This window comes from Triplophysa rosa, linkage group LG9 (assembly GCF_024868665.1).
Source record: "Triplophysa rosa linkage group LG9, Trosa_1v2, whole genome shotgun sequence".
NCBI lineage: Eukaryota > Metazoa > Chordata > Actinopteri > Cypriniformes > Nemacheilidae > Triplophysa > Triplophysa rosa.
In genome coordinates, this window is record NC_079898.1 from 21,706,647 (window position 1) to 21,729,675 (window position 23,029).

The following is a 23,029-nucleotide window of genomic DNA, read 5'->3' on the forward strand; positions in this document are numbered from 1 at the left end:
AAATCTGGGAAACAATAAACACAATGGCTGTTTTAAAGAGGTTACACATGCTATTCTTACAGGTTTTGTTTAAAAAATAGCAATGATTCGTACTTATATGGTAGAAATGCAAATGTAAGGCTTGATGCTCGTTTGTGTTCAGATTCCCTACTGTAGCAGGACATATTAATGGCGTTTTTCTTATTATTTTGTGAAAAACAGCCAATAGTAAATGATGTGCGTCAGATGCAAAACAAAAAAAAAATAGAATGAAGCACATTCTCCATCTGTATAAGTTAATTCAGAGAGTAGAGTACAGCAGATATGAAAAAAACTTAACTAAAAGGGATAGATCACCTAAAAATGAATATTCTGTCATTTACTCACCCTTATGTCATTCCAAACCTTTATGACTTTCTTTCCTAAGCAAAACACAAAAGAAGATATTTTGAAGAATGTTGGTAAACAAAAAACCGCGGTACCCATAAACTTGCATTTTTGCTTCTATATAATAGAAGAGAATGGGTAGCGCTGTTGTTCGATTACAAACACTCTTCAAAATATCTTCTTTTGTATTATTCAGAAGAACAAAGTCAGAGGAAAGTCATACAGGTTTAAGTAACTGATGACAGAATTTTCATGTTTGGTTGAACTATCACTTTAACTTTTGATATTGCAATGGGCTTGAAACTACGCAAACTGTGTGCGAAACACATTTCAGATTCATTTCAGCGTTCGTAGTAAAAACAGAATCACTGTTAGGAGATTGTGAGAGAGCTGAGGGGATTTATAGGTTAATTGCACTTTTGGTCTGAGAAGCATTAAATCCCAGACAGCAGAAAATAGGACACTGGGAGGTGTTGAGCAGTGAGCTGGGATTATATTTACCAGATAGTAAATTCAAGAAAAGTATCTGCATTCCACTTGGTGGCAGTGAGATTACAGCTGTGCTACAAATCTCTGTCTTAAACCCACACACACTCTCTCTCTCTCTCTCTCTCTCTCTCTCTCTCTCTCTCTCTCTCGGCTGCCCTCAGCGAGAGGGCACATTAGGTGGAACAGCGGCAGCAGCTTTTTCCTCAAGTGAGTCACCAATCGCGAGACACCTCCTCCTGCTGCGCTCCATTGATGGATTCATTTGTTTTACCTGCCATCTGCAATTCATTATCTCTAACATTTGTGAGAGCGCAGAGTGAAGCGAGTTAATCTTTACACAGTTTTCGGATTTAGTCATCATTTCTGTTTGCCTTCTGACAGAAACGTCCTTTAAAACATGTCAATACTTTGTCACGTCACTTGATAATTTTAGCACATTTCACTGCGACTAAAATGCACTCGTTTTCATTGACGAAAATAACGTTTTGTGCGAAATGAGAAAAACATTTCTCAAACTGTATGGAAACTCTTAAAGGAACAGTTCACCCAAAAACGAAAATTCTGTCATCATTTACTCACCTTTGAGTTGTTCCAAATCTGTATAAATGTCTTTGTTCTGATGAAGACAGAGAAAGATATTTGGAAGAATGCTTGTAACCAAACGGTTCTTACCATAGTAGGAAAAATCCTTTTAAACATTTTTTTGCTCTGTTGAACACAAAAGTAGATATTTTGAAGAATGTAGGAAAGAAAACAGTTCTGGGGCACTTTTGACTACTATTGTAATTTTTCCCACTATGGTGGTCAATGGTGACCAAGAACTGTTAGGTTACAAGCATTCTTTCAAATATCTTACGTGTTCATCAGAACTAAGAAATTTATACAAAGTTGGAACAACTCGAGGGGGAGTAAATGATGAGGTTGGGGGGTGAACTCTCTCTTTAACTCTTGAAATAACAGTGAGAATATTTGAATATAAGTAACTGTTTTGCAAAATATTCCTGCTTTAAACACTAATAATCGTATTACATAGTCACGTTGTTGCAACGCCGTGGTATAACATATTTTGCACATGCTACCAGCACCAGGCTGTGTTTGTGCAACCCACCTGTAAGCGTTGAGCAGGTCTGTACAGGTGGCGTTGTTTTTGCAGGGGTTTGATGAACACTCGTCGCTCTCCCGTTGACAGAACTCCCCCTCCCAGCCTGGCAGACAGAGACAGTTGTAACTCTGAAATGTAAATGAAGAGATCAAATGAAAAGATAATAGACAGCAGTGCGACTCTTTCATCGAACCCTTGCCTTGACCTACATAAACGCAGCCTACTTTTCCACTGGTCTATTTGCACATCTCAAATGGACTTTTTATAATAACGGATGACAAAATAGCTATGGTGTTAAAAGAATAGTTGACCTAAACTGTCATCATTTACTCACTTGTTTTGCAGAATGCCTGAGGTGGTTTTATCAAACAATTCAAATGAATAGTGACCAGGGACTGTCAAGAGAAATGTATCTTAAAATTATGCACGTGGTTCTTTGTGTGGAAATGCGAATGAAATTTTATTCATTATTCACGGAAAATCTTCCATTCTGCTGAGCTCTCAAATCTCATTTGTTCAAGCGCCGCTTCGAATTTGGTGCGTGAAAACACTTTGTGCCAGATTCGAGAACGCAAATGAAAGCGGTGGCAGAGATTTTCAGCAAATACAAATTTTGGTCTCTGATACAGGATTACTGTATGAACTACGTTGTGTTTCCTATTTTTGGACTTTGAAAGGCCTTGGTTTGCCATTATGTGGTGTGATCATTAAACACCAAGAAGTCACAAAGCTATAGAATGGCGAGGAAATCCATTTTGGGGTGTACTGTCCCTTTAAAAATGTGAAAAACCATGTGTGACTGTATTTACTGCTTTTTGCACCCCGCAGGGATCAATATTCGCATCTACCTACGTATCTCTTTTTCTGAATAAATGCATATATAAGGTGTATTCTGAACATACTATCATTTGTAATAATGGCAATCTGTGGGCAGCTTCATATCTCAGCCCTCCCACTACTGTATTAACTGAAAATGTATTTAGCATGCTTTTCAAACTTGTTATCTGTACGGAAGAGGAACCATTGCAATGCAAATGTTCTCCCTCAACCGCCCACCACTGCACATCAGATATTCAGGAATGTCTTTAAAGGCATACAAACTATTAATTTTGGCGTTCATTGCTGAAGAAATCTGTATGAAGCACACATTTCACAGAGAAACATTTGGAATTACACCCTGTGCGCATCTGAAACAAACACAACTTTAAGTGCATGAAATGCATTTCTGCGCCTTAATGTGCTTGCGCAGATTACATGGCTGAAACGTTCTCGCTCACAGCTTAAAGCTACGATGTGGATGTATTTCTTAAAACGCAGCTGAATCTTTGACCCCGTTTACACCCACTACAGTATATTGGTCTATTAACAGCACTAAAGACAAGGTCAAAACAACGGAGTAATATTCTGCGTTATGATCACATTGAAAGATTATTAAAAAACGTTAATGCATCCTGACGCATCTGTGAAGGACCACCTACTCACCCGTCAATCAATCACTGTGCTAAAACGTATCGTAAAAATTAATTTGTCGTTTCACCGTAAAAATGAAGTTACCCGGCTACCTTAAATTTTTGCGTTAATTCAACGTGAAAATATTAGTTATTACATGAATTTGGTGTTGTGCAAAATTGTTATGTTAACTAATATGGTTAAGTTTAATTAACTGAACATTTTAAGGCAGCCGGGTACCTTATTTTTTTATAGATTTAAAGTGTCTCATCAAAACGGAAAAAGCACACACGCACACAGAGCTTACATGCACAGACTTGTGAAAAAAACGGGGGAAAACTCACATCTCAAGTTCAGTTAAGCCACCAAAATATAAGTTATCTCCACTTCATATCAAAAACATGTATGTTTGGGAGAAACAGTAAGTAATTTTTTTGCAATGTAATGAAATCAGTTAATAAATAGATACATTTGCATTTACATTTATGCATTTGGCAGACGCTTTTATCCAAAGCAACTTACATGGCATTATACTCTCCGTTTCTCAGTATGTGCAATCCCTGGGATCGAACCCATGACCTCGGCGTTGCTAGCGCCATGCTCTAACCGCTGAGCTAGAGGAAAGCATTTGTTATCACATGTAAACAGTGATGTGTCTCAGCTGACCATCTGTGATTGGATCACCCAAGGCGATCTCACTACGAGGTCTTTTGTGAATGACCCGTCAACGCACAGTCCTTGCCGTCCTCTCGGTCACGGTGAGTTTCTGAACTTCTCTACCCTCCACTTTGTCATGAAAGTTTTCATTGTGAGAATTAATCACTGCTGGGGTTTGGTGTCTGTTATTTTGCATGGCAAAGGTTCATTCCGTCTGGTCCCTCGCAATTGAAATGAGCGCAGGTTTGGCACAGTCAAGGGATGTTTTGGAGTTCCTCATCACCGCTGCCCTGAGGGCTGATCCTGGGGTGCATGCTAATCTGTGCTTCATCCAGACACAGACACAGTGTTAAGCTCTGCCTAATGTAATTTAAGCACTGCAGGCTTTTTTCATAAAACACGAGAAACTACGCAGACATGGTGTGATAGATCGGATGCCTCCAGAAAACTCCTGTTTTCACCTCTGGCTAAAGGATAATATAATCTTATTTAGGCTGCTAAATCATCTGCAGGGATCGTAGGTCTCTCAAGAAACCCGGGGTTATGCACAGTATTTTCATTTTAACACAAGTAAATAAATAACTACATAAACGCTGCCAAGAAGTAAACCGCAATCTGGGAGAGGGATTTCAAAAGCGAGCTCCCGTCTCCACACGGAGTCGCAGGAAAGAAAAGCACTTTTGAAAAACACTGAACATGATAATTGTGAGAGAATGAGCTGGTTAGAAACATCTCTCATGTAAATGAGATTCATTATACCGCATGACACTGCAGTAAATTGGAGCTCTGAACGAACACAATAAAGAAAACAACCGGAGAAAAATACGCTCATGTTTTATGTATAGCCATCCACAAACAATATTTTGCAGCTATCTTAAACAATAGCATAAAAGGCATCTTTAACTGTCATGAGTACGTTTAACTCGGTGAGGGTGTTTAACAGACTGAGTACATATTGTGTTTATGCTTAAAAATGCAAAAGTCTTGCTGATAACGGAACAGTTCTATCTGGTCACATTTTATTGCAAGTTTTGTTTAAAGCTACAGTCTGTAATTTTTGCTTATATATCAGCATCTCTCTTCAAAACCTAAAATTGAAGTGAAATGATGTCAAATTGACAATTCCAATAATAGTGAGTTATTGGCTATTAGAGACCGTTTTGAAAACAGATTTTAATGTACTTGCTTGCGCAATAACTGAATTATGTTTATTTTAAACTAAATATATTAGATTTGTGCTATATCATGTCTATACTATTGACTATTGCAATGGCTAATCACCTTATACCACACCTTAAATATAAAAATCAAAATCCAATTTAAACTTCTTGTTTCGATTTCCAGTACAAATATCTAGAAATTCTAAAATCAAAATAAATTTACTTCAGAAGCATAATGACCAAGTTATTAAGTCTTGTTCTCTGAAAAAAAAGGTTTAAATTAATAGAGTTAAAACCAGAAGAAAAATATATGCCACTGGTGTATAAAAATAAAAATAAAGAACTAGCTTAGTTCAGTAAATGTATTTATTCAAGTTTATTTTGCTTACCCTGTTGGCAGACATTTCTTCTTGTTGTAAGCATAAACCTACTTAATTTTCATACCCTATTTTAGAAAACAAGACTTCATATTTTAACCATTTTGCTTCTAGATATTAGATATTTGTCCTGGAAACAATACAAAAATACTAAAAACAAATTCATTTTTTGCAGAGTATGCAGTAAGATGAAACGCACCTAAAAAAAGAAAATCTGCAATGTAAACATGTCAAAATCCCCATGGTGATAAATCGAAAAATGAATTTAACGCACATTGGAGTTAACTTAATTCGTCTTAAAGGCAGAGCACCGAAAAATGGCCCATATAAGTCTGAAGATCAGAGAGGGAGTAAAAAATGGACATAAAAAATGCCTGCTTGTTTTGGGGTATAAACCTGTCAACCAATATTATAAACTGACCTCATGAAAAAGAAACGATTTGATAAAAAGTACAATTTGATAAAAGCTATAAAAACTCATCCCACCATCCAAACATGTTAAAAAAAGCAACTGGGAAAAACTGCACAGTATCCCCTCCACAAGCGTCTGAATTCAACTTCACACACAAATTCATATGAGGATGATTTGCATTGGATATGTGGGTGTCGGTTCTGGTGCCCGTCGTGTTTGTCCTTCCATATACTCGTGTTTGGGCAGGTGGTGACTCCTGTTGGCTAATCAGCATGAGAGAATCCGCATTCTCACACCGAGAGAGAAAGGTCAATCTAATTTACAGACTGTATGGAAGAAATATGCTATCATGTGACCTTCTGTATCCACCCTCTCTCAGCATCCCACGTCCCCTGCAATATAACCAGCACGTGGAAGGGTAGCATTTAAGAGCTCAATTACACGCTGGCTAAACCGTTTCTCAATCAGTGATTTCATACATATGACAGTAGAACAATCTTTTAAAGCACTCAGGCGGCGATACTACTATTAAGCATATAGAGGCCATTAACACACTGATGCAAAACTTTTATTGCAGGTTGTAAACATGTCTGGTCACAATTGCTCTACAGCAGTAGTTCTCAAACTAGGGGCCGTGGCCCCTGGGGGGGCCCCGAGATGGATCCAGGGGGCCACAGATTTTGTGGCATTTTATGAAACATAGAAATTGATCGTAGATTTTATGCAATCAAACATCAGAAAAATAAGACCACCAGACAAAAGAATTGATGTTTCAGCATTGTATAACCGAATATGTTTTTGTTTAAATAAAAATGTTAAATTTAAGATTATAAGTCTTTATTTGGGGGGCCACAAAGCGATGCACTCTATACTAAGGGGGCCTTACAACGAAAAAGTTTGAGAACCACTGCTCTACAGTATATTTCTATTAAATTGCTTTATTTGTAAGCCAGATCAAATATTTATCTTCAATAATATTGATCTTCACTTCAACCAAAAATGAAAATTATTTTATTATTTACTCACATTTCATTCCAAACTTGTATGAATTTCTTGTGCAGAACACAAAAGAAGATATTTTGAAGAACGCTGGTAACCAAACATCATTGGACCCCATTGACTTCCATTGTATGACATTTCTCAAAATATCTTATTTCAAACTGAATAAAGAGTCACATACAAGTCTTGACTGACATGAGGGTGAATAAATTAAGAAAAAACTTCTGAACTATCCCATTAAATGCTGTATTTGTAGTGACTTATAGGTCTTGTGTCTTATGACGGCAAGGAGACAGAAAAAGGCATGATGCGGATTAACTTTGATTTCTTAAAGAGACAGTACTCCTTAACAAAAATTAAATGAATGATTGCGGCTTCAAGGTCAATTATGACTGATGTTTTGCTTACCATACACAACTACTGCAAGGCTTACTATTTAATGCGCAAGTCATATGAACTACTTTAATATTGTTCTAGTGTTTTCTGTCCTCTCTAAACCTTCAAAAACAGTTTTTATGATTTTATGGTCTCAAAACAACATGATGCAAAACGACAGGCAATTACTTAAATATAAAAATCTGTTAAATTAATGCAAAACTCAATTTTTTTCTGTCATCATCTTGACATTAGCACATCGCATCATCTTTTGTCAAGGTCACACTCCATATGCATCTCTGAAATGATCTCATTCCCTGATGCAAAACAGCTTCTCAAATCATTAATTAACCCAGCGTGCGAGAGGCTAATAAACTCGCCCGCTTCTCTGTCCACAGGACAGCATCCTACAAAACCGCCCACCTCCGGGTTTCGATAGATGCCATGAATAGCCCAATTTTATTCTCTGCCTTCATTCAGAAAGCGGGACCCGAGGTTGCATTATTCAACATGAATAAATGATAAACTATTTTTTCCCTCCTGTTCTGCACCGGAATAAAAATAGAGGAAGTGAAGAAAAAGTGTGCGAGATAAATAAGAACAGAAAAGGGCTGGGGAGGGGAGGCAAAGTGTGAAATGAGAGCAGAGGTGCCAGTCTCTCTCTCTCTCTCTCTCTCTCTCTCTCTCTCTCTCTCTCTCTCTCTCTCCTCTCTCTCTCTCTCTCTCTCCCCCTCTCTCTCTCTCTGCTCCACAATGACTCACTCATCGCCATTGGAGATTGTGACAAAAAGCTTCAACTACAGATCAGAACAGAACAGAAGTTGCAATGAAACTCAAATAACGGCGAATTAAGCTAGAATTTTTAAGAAAACATAAAATGGCATCTGCAACACAATTATCTTCTGTATTCTGATACATTTAAATAAATAGGACATAAAGAAGAGCATGAATTCATTTATGTGAAATATCCCTAAAAGAAAATAAAAACAGGTGGTTTTGTGCTTTGGTTCAGTGTAAATGAAATGATAACTGTATGTTTACAGTAGACACCTGCCAGATACAGTACATCACATCTCAAGCGGTACACAGAATGATTTAAATGTTATGAACTGCCTTCCACAGTAAACAATAATAATTAAAGGGGTCATATGACACGGCTAAAATGAATATTATCGTTTGTTTTAGATGTAATGCAATGTGTATACACGATTTAAGGTTCAAAAACGCTGTATTTTCCACATATCATGCATGTTTGTATCTCCTCTTTGCCCCGCCTCTCTGAAACGCGCAGTTTTTACAAAGCTCATCGCTCTGAAAAGCAAGGTGTGCTATGATTGGCCAGTTAACCAGTGCGTAGTGATTGCTTGGTCGAATACTGCAAGCGTGTGACGGAAATGTAACGGCTTTACCATATTTGGAACATCAGGTTCGAAAGCAATTGTACTGACAGGTACGCCCCATCTTACTTGCGTATACATTTGGGCGGTCTTAGTCAAATCATACCACGAACTGACGTAGATTTGTGGGGGTGTGGTTACACGAGGCGTTTCAGGCAGGTCTGGGTGAGCACTTTTAGATAGAATGCATCTTTTGTTCCGACACTTTAATTTTTGCAATTGTACATGTCTAATACATGCATGGCAACTCATAACAAACCAAAGACACAGAAAAACACGTGTTCGCGCCATATGACCCCTTTAACAAAAGATGTTAATGGCTGCTATACTTAGTACCCACATGGATTTTTTCTACAATGTTCTTATATTATGGGATGTACATGGAAAATAACAATTAGTTGATGATTACTTGTTCCTACCAGATGGAGGTCAAGGCAAGATGAGTTGTTTTCACACATGTTGCTGGCACAGTCATTGATGTCCTGCTCACATCTCATTCCAGCGTATCCAGGGTTACACAAGCAGTAAAATCCACCCACAACTGCAGAGAGACAAAATGTACTTAAATAAAAAAATACTCATGTTTTTGGCACACATACTGAACACATCTATGCATAAACAAATCTGGGAAAAGAATGCACTTATGAATTTAAAAACAAAGGAAATGGTTTGTGTAATAATTTATCTTAATTGTATTATTTCAGAGCTTACTGTAAGCCTGTTTATTTCTTTTTCATATTCATGCAGATCTTGAGCTTTGTTGTATATAGTTATAAGCAAAAAAAGAAAAGAAATCCCGCACACCAGTTCTTGCAAAGAGGTAAATTTAATGAGTATAACAATGTTTCGGACTCATTACCTTCATCAGGCATGTGCAAACATGTGTGAATAGAAGTTCCCATCAAAAAAGTGACAACACCAATCACTACAAGAATTCGTCAATTAATAATCACAAGAGTTCATCAATCAGTCATTCATGAAAGTTACAAATCACGTCAAAATAGCGTTGCACAATAGTCTCAATTCTTCATAGAAAATCTAGAAAATACATATACAAGAAAATACAAAGAATAATATCATACCATCTCCACATCACATTTTTTTTTGTTTGGAGGGTGAAGATCCAAACAACTCACTTCTCTGTAAGAGCAGTTCGGAAACACCACCTCTAGGTGGCGTTTTAACCCTTTCAACACCACAAAATCGTAAATCATTGTATATACTAGTTATAAAAAAGATACAGTAAAAGGAGTAAAAAGAGTAAAAAAATCAGTAAGCATATCACTGTGTATATATAATGCCTTCCCCAGTAAAAAACTGTAAACATTCTTAGAAGATGATAAATAAACCAGCATAATATATTATTGCTTGCTTAAACTTAATGTATTTTTCTTACCCTGTTGGTGTTTTTAAAAATGCAAGTGGGGAAAAAACTTGAATAAACATCGTCGCTGTCCTTCTGAAACCTTGCATCACCAAATTTGCTTTTTTCAAGAAACTGGAAAAAAACACTGTACACTTGACTGCGTTGTCAAAGTTGACACCCAGATAGCACAATCCATCTGGTTTACGTCTATTTGACGTCTGCATTTACATCTGCAAGACATCTGCAATACATAGTTTGCTCATCTGCAATACGTCTCGGAGACGTCTGAACGTCTGTAATACATCTGCTAAAGATCTGGAGATCTGCTGCTTAAAAACATCTGCTAAACATCTTTGAAAGAGAAGCTTTATATCCATTCTAAATCATAAACATCTTACAGACATCTTCTAGATGTCTATATGACGTCTGACAGCAGACATCTCCGAGACGTATTGCAGATGAGCAAACGATGTATTTAAGATGTCTTGCAGATGTAAATGCAGATGTCAAATAGACGTAAACCAGATGTATGTGTGCTATCAGGGCAAGCACGTTTTAATACTTTTTATTGGTTAGTCATTTGCAAAACCCAGTGACAAACAAAGGGTGAATAACAATTATGATTTATGGCAAAAATAAAAATGACGAAATATGGAGATACGAGATTTCAGAAGGACATCAGCGATATATTCTCAAAAAAGTCATTTTGTAAGGACGTAATTTTTCTCTTCTAGACTTCTCTTAGATTTCCCTCAAGCCCAATGATTCCTCTCTTTTCTTCATAACCCTTCGTTCGCAACGCTTATCAGTAAAATTGTCTTTTTCTCTCTCTGCGTGGCTCGCCGGTCATTTACATTCACTCCAGCAGCTGAAAACACAGTGTGTCCAATTAAATATAAAAAGTGTGTTTGTGAAGCAGTTTCTTTTATAAATTCAACAAATGTGTCATGTCCACCGTCTTTGTGTTCTATCTGCCTCAGTCGAAGCTAATGACCCGGTCCGCAGGCCTTTAATCATTAACGCCGTTGAGGAGAAACGCGTCCCGTCTTTTTGTGCAGAACAGCAGCATGTGACGGAGGTAATTGCGGGTTCTTACAGGCGCAAATTTATTACAAGGGCTGCGTTGAGTCCCAGGATTCTTCATTATCCCTTAGATTTACCACATAATCTATACTGCCACTCTATTTTTGCGTGTGTAGCCGCGATTACTCTCATTAAATGCTTGGGGTCCGGAGTGACATCCGTATTACTCACACCAGCTGCCCGAGAGACGCATCTTTCTGTGCCGTCTCTCTCTCTCTCACCTTCCCAACACGCAATCGCGGAGCTCCTCTGTGCCGCTCTGGCCCTGAGGGATTACACGCGTGGAGCTGCTGGTGTTGCTGCAGTCTGGGCGGAAGTAAATAGGTTAACTTTGTTTGACGAAGCTTGTTGGGATTGGAGATGTTGGCGGAACGAAACGTAGTTGCTAAGATACAAAATTGTCCTACATCTCCATGCTGCGTTTGAGCGAAGCACTTAACCTGAGGTCGCTCAAAGAGGACAGTGCGATTAGTGAACTACAAATCGGTGTGGATAAAAAGCATCTGGTAAATGGCACGTCACTGTATAGTAAATTATACTATAGTACAGTACAGTATAGCATAGTATATTCTAGAATATGGTTTTGCTCAGCACCAATAGACCACTTCGCATGTAAACACTGGTCCAGAGGCAGTTCTGGGTTCATTTATAGATGTATTTTTTTAATCTTACATATATAAATACATTTATTTATACATTTTTTATTGGGTTATAAATGTTCTGTGGGCTGTAATTTCTATACGTTTGTGTAGTGTTAAAATGTGTACAGCCATATATCCATATCCAATATACAGTACATGTTTTTTTGGGGGGGGTGGCTTGGAGTGTAAACAGTAAAACTTCAGATGGAAAGCATTAAATTCTGCGTTTAGTACAACCCTGTACTGTTCCAACATAAAGGGAGATGTTAGCAAGCTGTTAGCAAGAGAGTATTTAGACAAAATGGATATTGGACAACATGTTCTGAATTAGAAACACCGTTTTTTTCAAACTGCATTGGGGGAAGTGAACAGCCTTGTAAAACACAGTAAAACTCAGAATATTTTGAAAATCTTGTCTTTTTTTCTGTGTCACAGCAACGACAACCTCCGTTATGTTACATGAAACTAAATATCAGTGTTGGGGAAGCAACTTTGAAATTGTAGTTAGATAAGCTACAAGCTACTCGTTAATAAAAGTAGTTAAGTTACAGCTTAGCTACCCATCTGAAAAAGTAGTTAGCTACACTACAAGTTACTATAAAAAAGTAGCTAGCTTCTTTGAAACTACTTCTTTATTTTCTTTATTTATCACATAAAAAAACAGGAGTATAATATTTATTATAGCAAACTGTACAGTAAATTTCCTACATACAATACTGTTTTTTACTTTAGTAAATATTAAAGTTTACTACAGAATTTATAAAGTGTATGAATTTACTATAGCATGATAATACAGAATACTGTATATGTTAATAGAGTGTGATAGTTACCATAATATTCAACAGCTGTAATATACTACAATTTAATATAGTAAATACTAAAGTGTACTATATTTTTATGTGATGTGATACACGTGTTATTGACTAATGTTTTAAATAAATAGAGAAGTTTAAAACATACCATTATCATTATATTGTTTATTTATTATTTTCATTACATATGATTAATGTTTAATACTTAATAGGATGGATGTTTCGAACTTTAAATATTTACCCACTCATGTATGTCCTTTACCATCTCTTCTCAGTGAAGCGTAAAGCTGCAATACATAGTTAATGCAGATGGCGATAATTAACCACTTCAATTTGTGATACAGTAAGAAGAAGACGACGTTACAGCGCTGCTCTGAAGGCATAACGGAATGTAGCTTTTGGTCGCGCTACCCCACCATTTGATTTAAAAGTAGTTGAGCTACCACCAAGCTACTGAAAAATGTAGTTAAGTTAGTAGCGTCGCTACTTGTAGTTAGCTACTCTCCAACACTGCTAAATATGAATATTGTAAGTGATTGCTAAGCCGACTACGCCACACTTTCTCACAAACAAAATATTTTTGCATTTAAATAAATATACTGTAAATTAATCACAAATTGTTAATCACAAAAGCAAGTGAATATTTACTGTATGAGTCTCTTCATCCTGTAACCCCGCACCTGTCGGACAAACTTAGAGAAAAAACTTTGTTTAATTACTATACATTTTACTTAATACTTAATAAAAGAAAAGTTCAACATGCGTTACCACATGGAATTCTACAATAAAAGGTAGGACATGAATTTGAAAAGACTTGCTGTGTTCACACCAAACGCGAAGCATCGCGTTCCTTGCTCCTAATTACTCATGGAAATAGTTCGTTATTTTCGTACGAGTGACGCAAAAAAACATCATGCAGCGGGGAGTGTCTTTACGCGTCATTCACGGAAATCGCTTAATTCGTGTTTCGTGTGAAACGCAGCATTAGGACATAATAAAAATAAATCAGTATAAAATAAGCATGTTGCTGTTTGAATGTTATTAAAAGTCCTAGTTACTATAAAATCAGAGAGATTTTACTTTAATTAGGTCATTAGAGATTTTTGGGATATGTTGGATTCTGCTCAAACCACTAATCTTGCTTAAGTTAACTAGTAAAAATGAATCGTTCAAGCTACAAATTACTTTTGAGTTAAAAACAGGTAATGTATCAATAAATTATTGTAAGGGTGATAATAAATAAATGTAACCCCTGACATTTCAAATAAGTTTTGTGTGGAGAGCTGAATGCAAATTTTTTAAAATTCAATGTCAATTAAATTGCAAAAACGACATACCCAGACAACAAAACACCAGCATATAAGAACTAAGAAATTAAAAATGAATTTCTGGAAATATTAAATAGGAGCTTTGCAATCTGTAATCCTTAAATGACAACATCTGTTTGATCTATGGTATTTTTAATGATTTATGCAGGAGATGGTACACAAAAGGACAAAAACAGCTTATTGGATTGCTGAGGGAGAACAACACCCAGCCTTGGGCTTTGATTGTATTAACTTTGCCATTTATCATCCATTATTCAAATTACAAAGCGGCATTTATGCCTAACGGATGCTTTATCGCAACTGGACCGAGACTCTTGTCAAGAGCTCACCGGAGCAACTGTAGTGTGGTTATACTGAATGGACACCTGGCCTGTCAGAGGAGAAAACTAAGGCCGTGTTCACACTTGACTTCTTTTTTGAAGCTGCTAGCGTCTGTTTTACATTATAATCCTATAAACCGTGTTTTCAAAAAAAAGTCCTGAGCGCTTTTTGAAAACACCAGCTTTTTTTCTGCAGCTCAGAGCATCTTTTGAGGTTGTAAAAAGTTAAACTTTTCTGAAAAAAACGCCCTACGTCAAGCATCTTTTTCACAGCTAACCAATGACAGAGGCCTGCCGTTTCCATAACAACATGCGAGGAACGTGATTGGTCGAGAAGGCTCTAGCTCGAAAAATAAAATGGCGGCCGAAACGCCTGTTGGATCATTGTTTTGTACAAATGGAAGTTTAATTTTCACTTTCAATAACTTTTGATTGCATTTAAAAAAAAATGCTATTTGTAACCACAACGCTGCGAGCATTTTCTTTTTAATAAAAAAGCGCCATTGTTAACTTTTTCTTGTCAACATGGCCTAACTATGCTTTTATTAAACAGAGAGTGCATTTCTAATAGGGCTGTACCAATATCAAAATCTCACTGTACGATAATACCTCGGTATTAAGTCCACGAAACAGTGTTTATTGCAATATTTAAAATGACAAATGATGACTTAGAAACATGCCATAAGCATCCTCTTTTCTTTATCCTCTAATCCTAACTGTTGCTTAGAGGTATAAGTTATAGTATGAGATGGGTCAAATTACCTAAAAATCCCTTAAATAAAATAAAATAATTGCACCAGATAGACCTTGCCAAAGGTAACATCTATCATTTTTTCTAACATTCTCTATATTAGGCCTGGAAGACCTATCGTTTCACACTGTTATGTGACCACGATAATATTGAGACAATTTTGCTATTGCGATAACACGACATCGATAATTACATCCCTAATTTCTAATGTATCTGTGTGCTAATGGGGTTGAAGTGAATTGTCTTACGTTCTTTATTAGTTCACCCAAAAATTCTGCCATTATTTACTCTGCCTGAAAATGAAATATTTGCAAGAATATTGCCTCAGATTATTTGCATACAAGGAAAGTGCATCTCCACAGCTGTCAAGCTGCAAAAACACAATTCTGCATTCCTCACGAAAACTATTGTACGGCTTAGAAAAATAGTGCACGAGTCTCATGAACTACATACAGCTGCTGAAAAAATTAAGAGACAATTTCAGAGACAGTTTTCTGATTTAGGTAAAATTATCTTTTCTGTGATCTACAAACAATATTTCTCCCAATATTCAAATAAAAATATTGTTTCTTTTTGCATTTATTTTCATAAAATGAAAACTGCAGAAACAGGTCAAAATAACAGAAAAGATGCTCTGTATTTTTCAGACCTCAAATACGGCAAAGAATCAAATTCATATTCCCTTTTAAGCAATGCAACAGTAATATTTGAAGATGTATTTAAGAAAAGTTCAAAAATTATTTTTTATGTGATAGCCTAAAGTGATAACCACAGTTTTCAAGTGTCTTGTCATGCTGTCAGTCTTTCACATTCTTTTCACAGTCTTTCACTTTCAACAGACACTGGACGGAATGGACACAATTCCAATGCTGATTTACAGTGGTCTCTTAATTTTTTCTGAGGCTGTATCTGACAGTCAAGGTCACTATAAACTTGTATAGTAAAGAGTGTGTGCGTTACAAGTGACATATATATATCATCCTTTAGTGAGTTTATTTTTAACGTTTGGCCACAGGTTTGAGTTCTGGGGTTCAAGAATAAGAAATAAACAGTTACCGTCATAACAGAAGCCGTGGAGACATGGGTTGGAGCTGCACTCATCTATGTTGATCTCACAGCGGGGCCCGGTGAAACCCCGTCGGCATCGACACCTGAAGCCCAGAGGGAAGAGGAGAGGATCAGCCTCCTCCACACAGTCAACCCCGTTATCACACGGATTAACAGCCTCACAGGGCAGAAACTCACAGTTAATCCCTGCAATTCCAAACACAGAGACATACCATTCTGTCAACACGTAACAAAGATTTCAACCTTCTATTCTTTACAAACTCTCGATTTTAATGAGTGTCCATGCCACTTTTCTGAATTTACTATTTAGGTTTGTGATTAGATAAAATTATAATTTTTGTTTCGTTCTATGAACTAACAATAATTCTCCCAAATGTCAAATAAAATATATTGTTTCTATTTGCATTAATTTGCAGAAAATGAAAACTGGAGAAACAGGTCAAAATAACAGAAAGTTTCAGACCTTATACACTGCAAAGAAAACAAGTTCATATTCACTTTAACAAGTAATACAACAGTATTATTTGTGCAAGAATTCAGCAAAGTTTTATGTGATCATGTTGATTTTTATCACAGTTTTCATGCGTCTTGTCATGCTGTCAGTCTTTCACAATGCTGTTGGATGACTTCATGTCAATCCTGAGGTTTGCCTTTTTTGAAATTCAACAGACACTGGACTGGAATGGCCACAATACATCTAGAAATGTTCAATTTGAATGAAACGTTTAACTGGTTTTAGTTGGCTATATAAATGGAACAAACTAAAGCATCACAGAATTGTGTATAAACCGTAGAAAAACATGAAGAAACCTGGCACAACCAAGACAGAAAGATGAGAACAACTCAATGTAAATTAATGACACGCTTCAGACTGCATAATCACACACATGGCATTGCCAGGCAAGCGTCTGTCATAAATTCTCAGGGTTTCATTTAAATCTGGCAAAGAAATATCCACAGTATTGAAACTCCATTCTAGACACCAGATCATTCAGTATAGGATAGCTGTGTAACGCAGGTTAATGTTCTTGTCTTCCCAGCATCACTTCAGTTAAAGCCTACGTGTTTCTGTCTCAGGCATGTTTTCTCCTCGACTTCAAAACAGAATAACCGATATCATCATTATCTCTGACAACCTAATTTGCTCGTCTAATGGAAGCGCGAGCTGTGATCTCTGTTTGAATATAAGCAGCGATGATTGAGCTGCCCGATCGATTCGAGATGAGCCGCATTCTGGGTCCGGAATTGACCAGCTGAGCATCAAACATACACGAAACGCAAGCAAACCCAATAACGGACATAATGCAGATCTGTAAAACAGGTGTATGTACACACCAGATAAATGTCAACGGATTCCTGATCAGAATAATGTAGTATAACAGCACAGAGCTCTGGAGAAAATCTATTGTGACATTTGGTCCGATACTGATTTATTATTACGGACTGGATCAATATTATGTGTACTGTATATGAATACAGGGCCTCCTGAAATAAATGAATGTATAGTAAACCCCAACATTGCCGATCACATCACCCATCAACTGTTGTTCTGAATGTTTATTTTTAGGAGGTGACATAATCGGAGGACTTTAAGACCAAGCAGATGCTTCAGTCAACCGGTGGATTGGCAGTAAAGAGGTAGTAATCTCTTATGGTAAGCGCCCATTTAACTGCCTTTCAGCAAGGATTACTGGGCGAACGTTACATCACATAAATAATATTCATGAGTCAAGCTGAAAGGGTTGATAACGGGTGGCATTCTCTCATTCTATTTTTTAGTTTTGTTTTATTGGACAGTGAATCAGTCTCGCTGCGGCAGGGCTGGCGGCAGGAGTTCAGACAGGTGAGAGGAATGTTCTCTGAAGTTAATTAACTTTACTTTTCTTCACCCTTTACCCCAGTCCCTCAGTCTTCATTACCTTTAAACGGAGCCGCGCATCGGCAGTAGTAATTAACCGACTGGTCAATGCAGGTGCCTCCATTCTTACAGGGATATGAGAGGCACTCATCGACATCCACAGAGCACTCAGGACCTAACACAAAATACAAATTAAATATCATGTATCGGTGGATGAAAACAGCTTTCCAAACTATGATGACATGAATCAACACGTATCAACACATTGTACTGAAACACAATGGTTTTGTCTTTGTCTGGCAATGGCCCTTTGATGAAGTTTCTATTCTTGAGACCCAGGAGAAGAGGCCTACCAATATTACATGAGGTCCCAGACCTTACAGATTTATTGGAATGTGAAAAAAATGAAACTGATTTTGATTAACACACACCATTTTTTCAGTTATATTAAAACGTAGCACTTTATTTTGTATGTATTTGCATGTAGTGTACATAGCTCTGAAAAGAATTAAGAGATCCCTTAAATATTTCCAATATTTGTTTTTATGAATGTGCTATTTATTTATGTTACTTGGCATTTTTGCTTCACTCTGTGAAGTACTATAACACTTCTTTCAATTATTGCATTTATTTGCTGATTTTTTCATTAAATATTTAATATTCATTATTTCATTTATTTAAATATTCAATATTTATTAAATAGTATTAAATATTCAATATTTATTAAATAGTATTAAATATTAAAACGTTGATTAAATGTTAAATCTTTTCAGACCATGAATACTGAACAAAAACGAACATTTTTTAAACAACAGTACCATTTAAAACAATTCAACTTTTTAAAGGCAAATTTGAAGTGGACTCTTATTTGTTCCAGAGTTGTATATACAGTATACTACTGTATATTATACACTCTATATGTATGTAATATTTTATGTATAATAAATAATACTCCTAAAAATATTACAGCGTCTAATAAGGTCATACACACCAGTGAAACCTGAAGGACAGATGCATTTAAAGCCATCTGAGAGGTCCAAGCACGTGCCATTGTTCCTGCAAGGTGACGACTGGCATTCATCTATGTGGATTTCACACAAACTGCCTGAAAAGCCAAGAGGAAAGACGAGACAGAGTAAAGCAAGAATGAGAGGTGTCGTTGAAATTCCCATGCCAACCAATTATAAGATGAAGTTTCCAACGCACAAAGAATTGGGAATAAAAGTACAAACAAATCTAAAATCCCTTTTAAGCCTTCGAGCGATACGGCTCCCCGTCTGAAATGAAAGGAGATAAATTGACATTCTGTTGGGCAGGAGGTTCCTAAAATACACACCGAGCATGAGTTGACTCATACCAACAAATGAGCCTATTTCCTTTCCAATCTGCATGAACACGAAAGAATCAAGCGGAAATTACTCCCGAAATGGAGATTTAATGTGATTGGATGAGAAGTAAAACTGCCCTTTTATTTTAAAGGGTTGTTGGTAAACTAAACAAATGACAAACGCAATGATCACGTCTCTTAAAGGTGAACTGTGTCAGTTTTTATATTAAACCACTTGTTTTCATAGAGCTAATGATCATTTTATGTATATATTTTGGTTTATTTTCTGTTCATTTCTGTCTGTGTGTTTAACAGGTTGTCACAAGTTTGACAGGTCACGGTCTGATTCTAAATGACATTAAGCAGATGAGTCTCATGCTTTTCCAAACTTACTAACCTAACTCCTGACATCCAGTCATCATTGGCGAATCATTCCATTCCTTCTCATCTATGACTCATTTAATCATCTTAGACAATTTGTCTCCCAAGTTAGCCTGTGAAACTCTGACAGCATGACAATTGTGTACCTGTGGTTCCGGCAGGGCAGAGACAGCTGAAGGTGTTAAGCTCATCTGAGCAGAAAGCGCCGTTCTGACAGGGTTGACTAAGACACTCATTTACTTCAATCTCACAGTTATTACCTTGAAAAGAAGAGGAAAGGTTCATTCGTTAGGGATTTCCTTGTAAATACGGGGGTCGCGATGCCCTTTCGAATAAAACTGGTGACAGAGGATGTGATGACAGTTTAATACAGTTTAAGAAAATCCTCTTGATAAGGTAAACTATGTCGTACAATACGATGCAGATTTGAGGCCACGGACCTTTTAAACACATCGGCGCGGAGAGGATATCGAATAGGTGAAGGAAAAACTCCTGGGTTTTGGTGGACTTACCAATGAACCCAGGTGCACAGAAACATTAGTAGGCGTTGATACCATCTTTGCAGACACTGAGCGTACCGCAGGGTTTATCCAGACAATCGTCGATATTTACCTCACAGAAGCACCCCCTTAACCCTGGATAAAACGGGTTGAGGTAAACGCATGCATTAGTGGAAGTGTGGAAGGAATGTCCGTGCAAAAGTGCAAAAGAGGAATCGTCAGGAGAAAGCATCAAAGCAATCGGACTTACCAGGCAAACATTCACACAGAAAGCCCAGAGGAAGGTCCACGCACTTTGATCCGTGATGACACAGTCCTTCCACACAACGGCGGATGGACGTTTCGCACAACCGGCCCATATAACCGTGATGACACGTGCACTTGAAACCGCCGTCCTGCTCCTCACACACAGAGGTGCCCGTAGCATCACAAGGATCGGAGGTGCAGCCTTTAGCCGGCGTCGGGCAGTCATGTCCTGTGAGAAAAAACTTGCTTTATGTGGGCCGGTTCACACCAGACACACTTCAGGTCTTATCCATCGAATGTCAAATGCACACACTGCCAACCGTATGCCAAAAATTGACATTTGAACATTCACTATGGTGAAAACCTTTCGTAAAATGTTTATTTCTTCATGGTAATGTTGACCTTTGCATGGAATTGCCCTTATACTAAAATTCTTTGTTTTGTTGAACACAACATAAGATATTTAGAAGAATGTCAGTAACCAAACAGATCTCATTCCCCATTTACTGCCATAGTAGGGGAAATAAATACTATGGGAGTCAAAGGGGGATGAGATCTGTTTGGTTACTGACATTCTTCCAAATATCTCCCTTTGTGTTTAGCAGAACAGAGAAATTTATAGAGGTTTGGAACAATCTAAGAATGATTAAATGATGACAGAATTTTCATTTTTGGGTGAACTATCACTTTAAACGTCAAAAGTGTCATATTGCTTAACTTCATCTCTTACATCTACCTTAGATTTCACTTGTTCTAAACGAGAATTATGGTTGAATAGAAATAAGAAGTACAACACAATATGTATGACAATATATGTATAGGTTACCAAAAACTCCAAAATCTGACAGTCTGATAGTCGAAACACAGAGAAAGCAAAGTCCTTGACTTATCCAAGGCAAATGGATACATCACACCAATAAACGTAATAAAATAAACCCAATAAAACTCACACCAAACCTCACCAGTAAAACGGTTTCGCAAAAATCGAAATGCCTGTGGTATAGGAACCATATTTCTCCTGATGGACATTTGCAATAAGCCTGTGCTCTCATGGTATAGCGGGAGCTGTTGTTTCGACACACCTCATCCACAGATGTGACAGCAGCAGGACGCTTCTTATCTAGGCGAGGCAGCAGATAAAAAGCACAACGTCTCGAGTGATGCAAAGGTCACAAGCCAAGAACACGTCTGTCATCGCAGATCCAATCTGATGACATGTCATTGACGTTGCTAATCTGGGATGGTCCACTAATCTGGGATGGTCCGGCTAAAATTGTAAAGGGAATGTTTTTGTTTACATTATTAATAAGAAAGAGCAGTGTCTTAAAGGGACAGTTCAACAAAAATAAAACTGTCAATATTTAATGACCTTCCTGTCATTCCAAACCTGTATGACTTACTTTCTCCTCAGAACACAAAAGAAGATATTTTGAAGAACGATGGTAAGCAAATTACATTTTTCCACATTGACTTCAACTGTATAAACACAAAACCACCAAGACATTTCTCAAAATATCTTCGTTTGCATTTCACAGAAGAGTCACATACAGGTGAACGAAACTAATAAAAGAAACCACTCCTTCAATGTAACATTCTGCTGCAAACGTGTGAGCACAACTACCATGTTAAGAAAAGAACGATCACATCCCCTCAGGGGTTTTCAAAGACAAATACTAATACAATGTGCAGTCCCTTGACTGGGGGAGTGACATTGAGTGGGCTGTTCAGAGCTGTGAATCTTTCAGTGTAATCAATGTGACGTCCGAAGTGCCGCATCCCTCTTTTAAAGCTTGTGGCCAAGACATTGATGTCTCTGTGATGTTATTTTGCAGTACACATATAAAACATTAATGAGGACTACAGCTATCTGTAATGGTAACAGAGACACCCTGGACAATGTGTGAGAAACCCAGTGTAATGACTTACTGGGCCACAGAACAGATATTAGTTTAATAATCCTCATGTTGCATAAAGTATATTGTATACCATCTTATAAATGAGTCTCAGGGAAAATATGTATTTAGTTCTCACTGTTATGTTATTCTGATGTATCAAAACGGTTTGAAATGTTTCTCCAAAAATGAATACAAATGAGACAATTGTTGTGATAAGAGAATAGAGCTATAATACAGTTTTAGTGTAAAGGTCCAGTGTATGAAATTTAGCAGCATCTCGCGGTGAGGTTGCGAATTGGAAACAACGCAACAACCCAAAAGCAAGGAAAACTTCTTAAGAGTTTTAATTGCAGGCTTCGTGTCTTGACAAATCTGACAACAGTTGTGACATTGTTGAGAAGTCTTTTGTAAATCTAGAGACAAGAGTATGAAACTGCAGGGAACTTTTACCAGGAGAATATCTGAGAAGCAGGAAACTTCTCAAACTGACCTCCATTTAATCTCATTGCTGTATAGGTGACGTTTTATCAAAATCCTTTTTCAACCAATCTCATTTGGATCACATCTCGGTAATGGCCACTGCCAGCTTTTCCTAGTCTTGTGAACAGAACATCCAAATCTCCAAAATATCGAAATCCATTTGCTTAACCCTGTTTCCTTGTTCTGAATT

General features: G+C 37.2%; 1 protein-coding gene across 1 annotated transcript in view; it reads right to left on the minus strand.

Annotated features, from left to right (window-relative positions):
* eys (eyes shut homolog) overlaps positions 1-23,029 on the minus strand; it is a 212,093-nt gene that overhangs the window by 138,483 nt on the left and 50,581 nt on the right. The window contains 8 exon segments of the mRNA XM_057341382.1: positions 1,964-2,085; positions 9,203-9,324; positions 16,141-16,338; positions 18,072-18,185; positions 19,002-19,115; positions 19,865-19,978; positions 20,231-20,353; positions 20,469-20,693. Coding sequence (XP_057197365.1) covers positions 1,964-2,085; positions 9,203-9,324; positions 16,141-16,338; positions 18,072-18,185; positions 19,002-19,115; positions 19,865-19,978; positions 20,231-20,353; positions 20,469-20,693 — 1,132 coding nt within the window.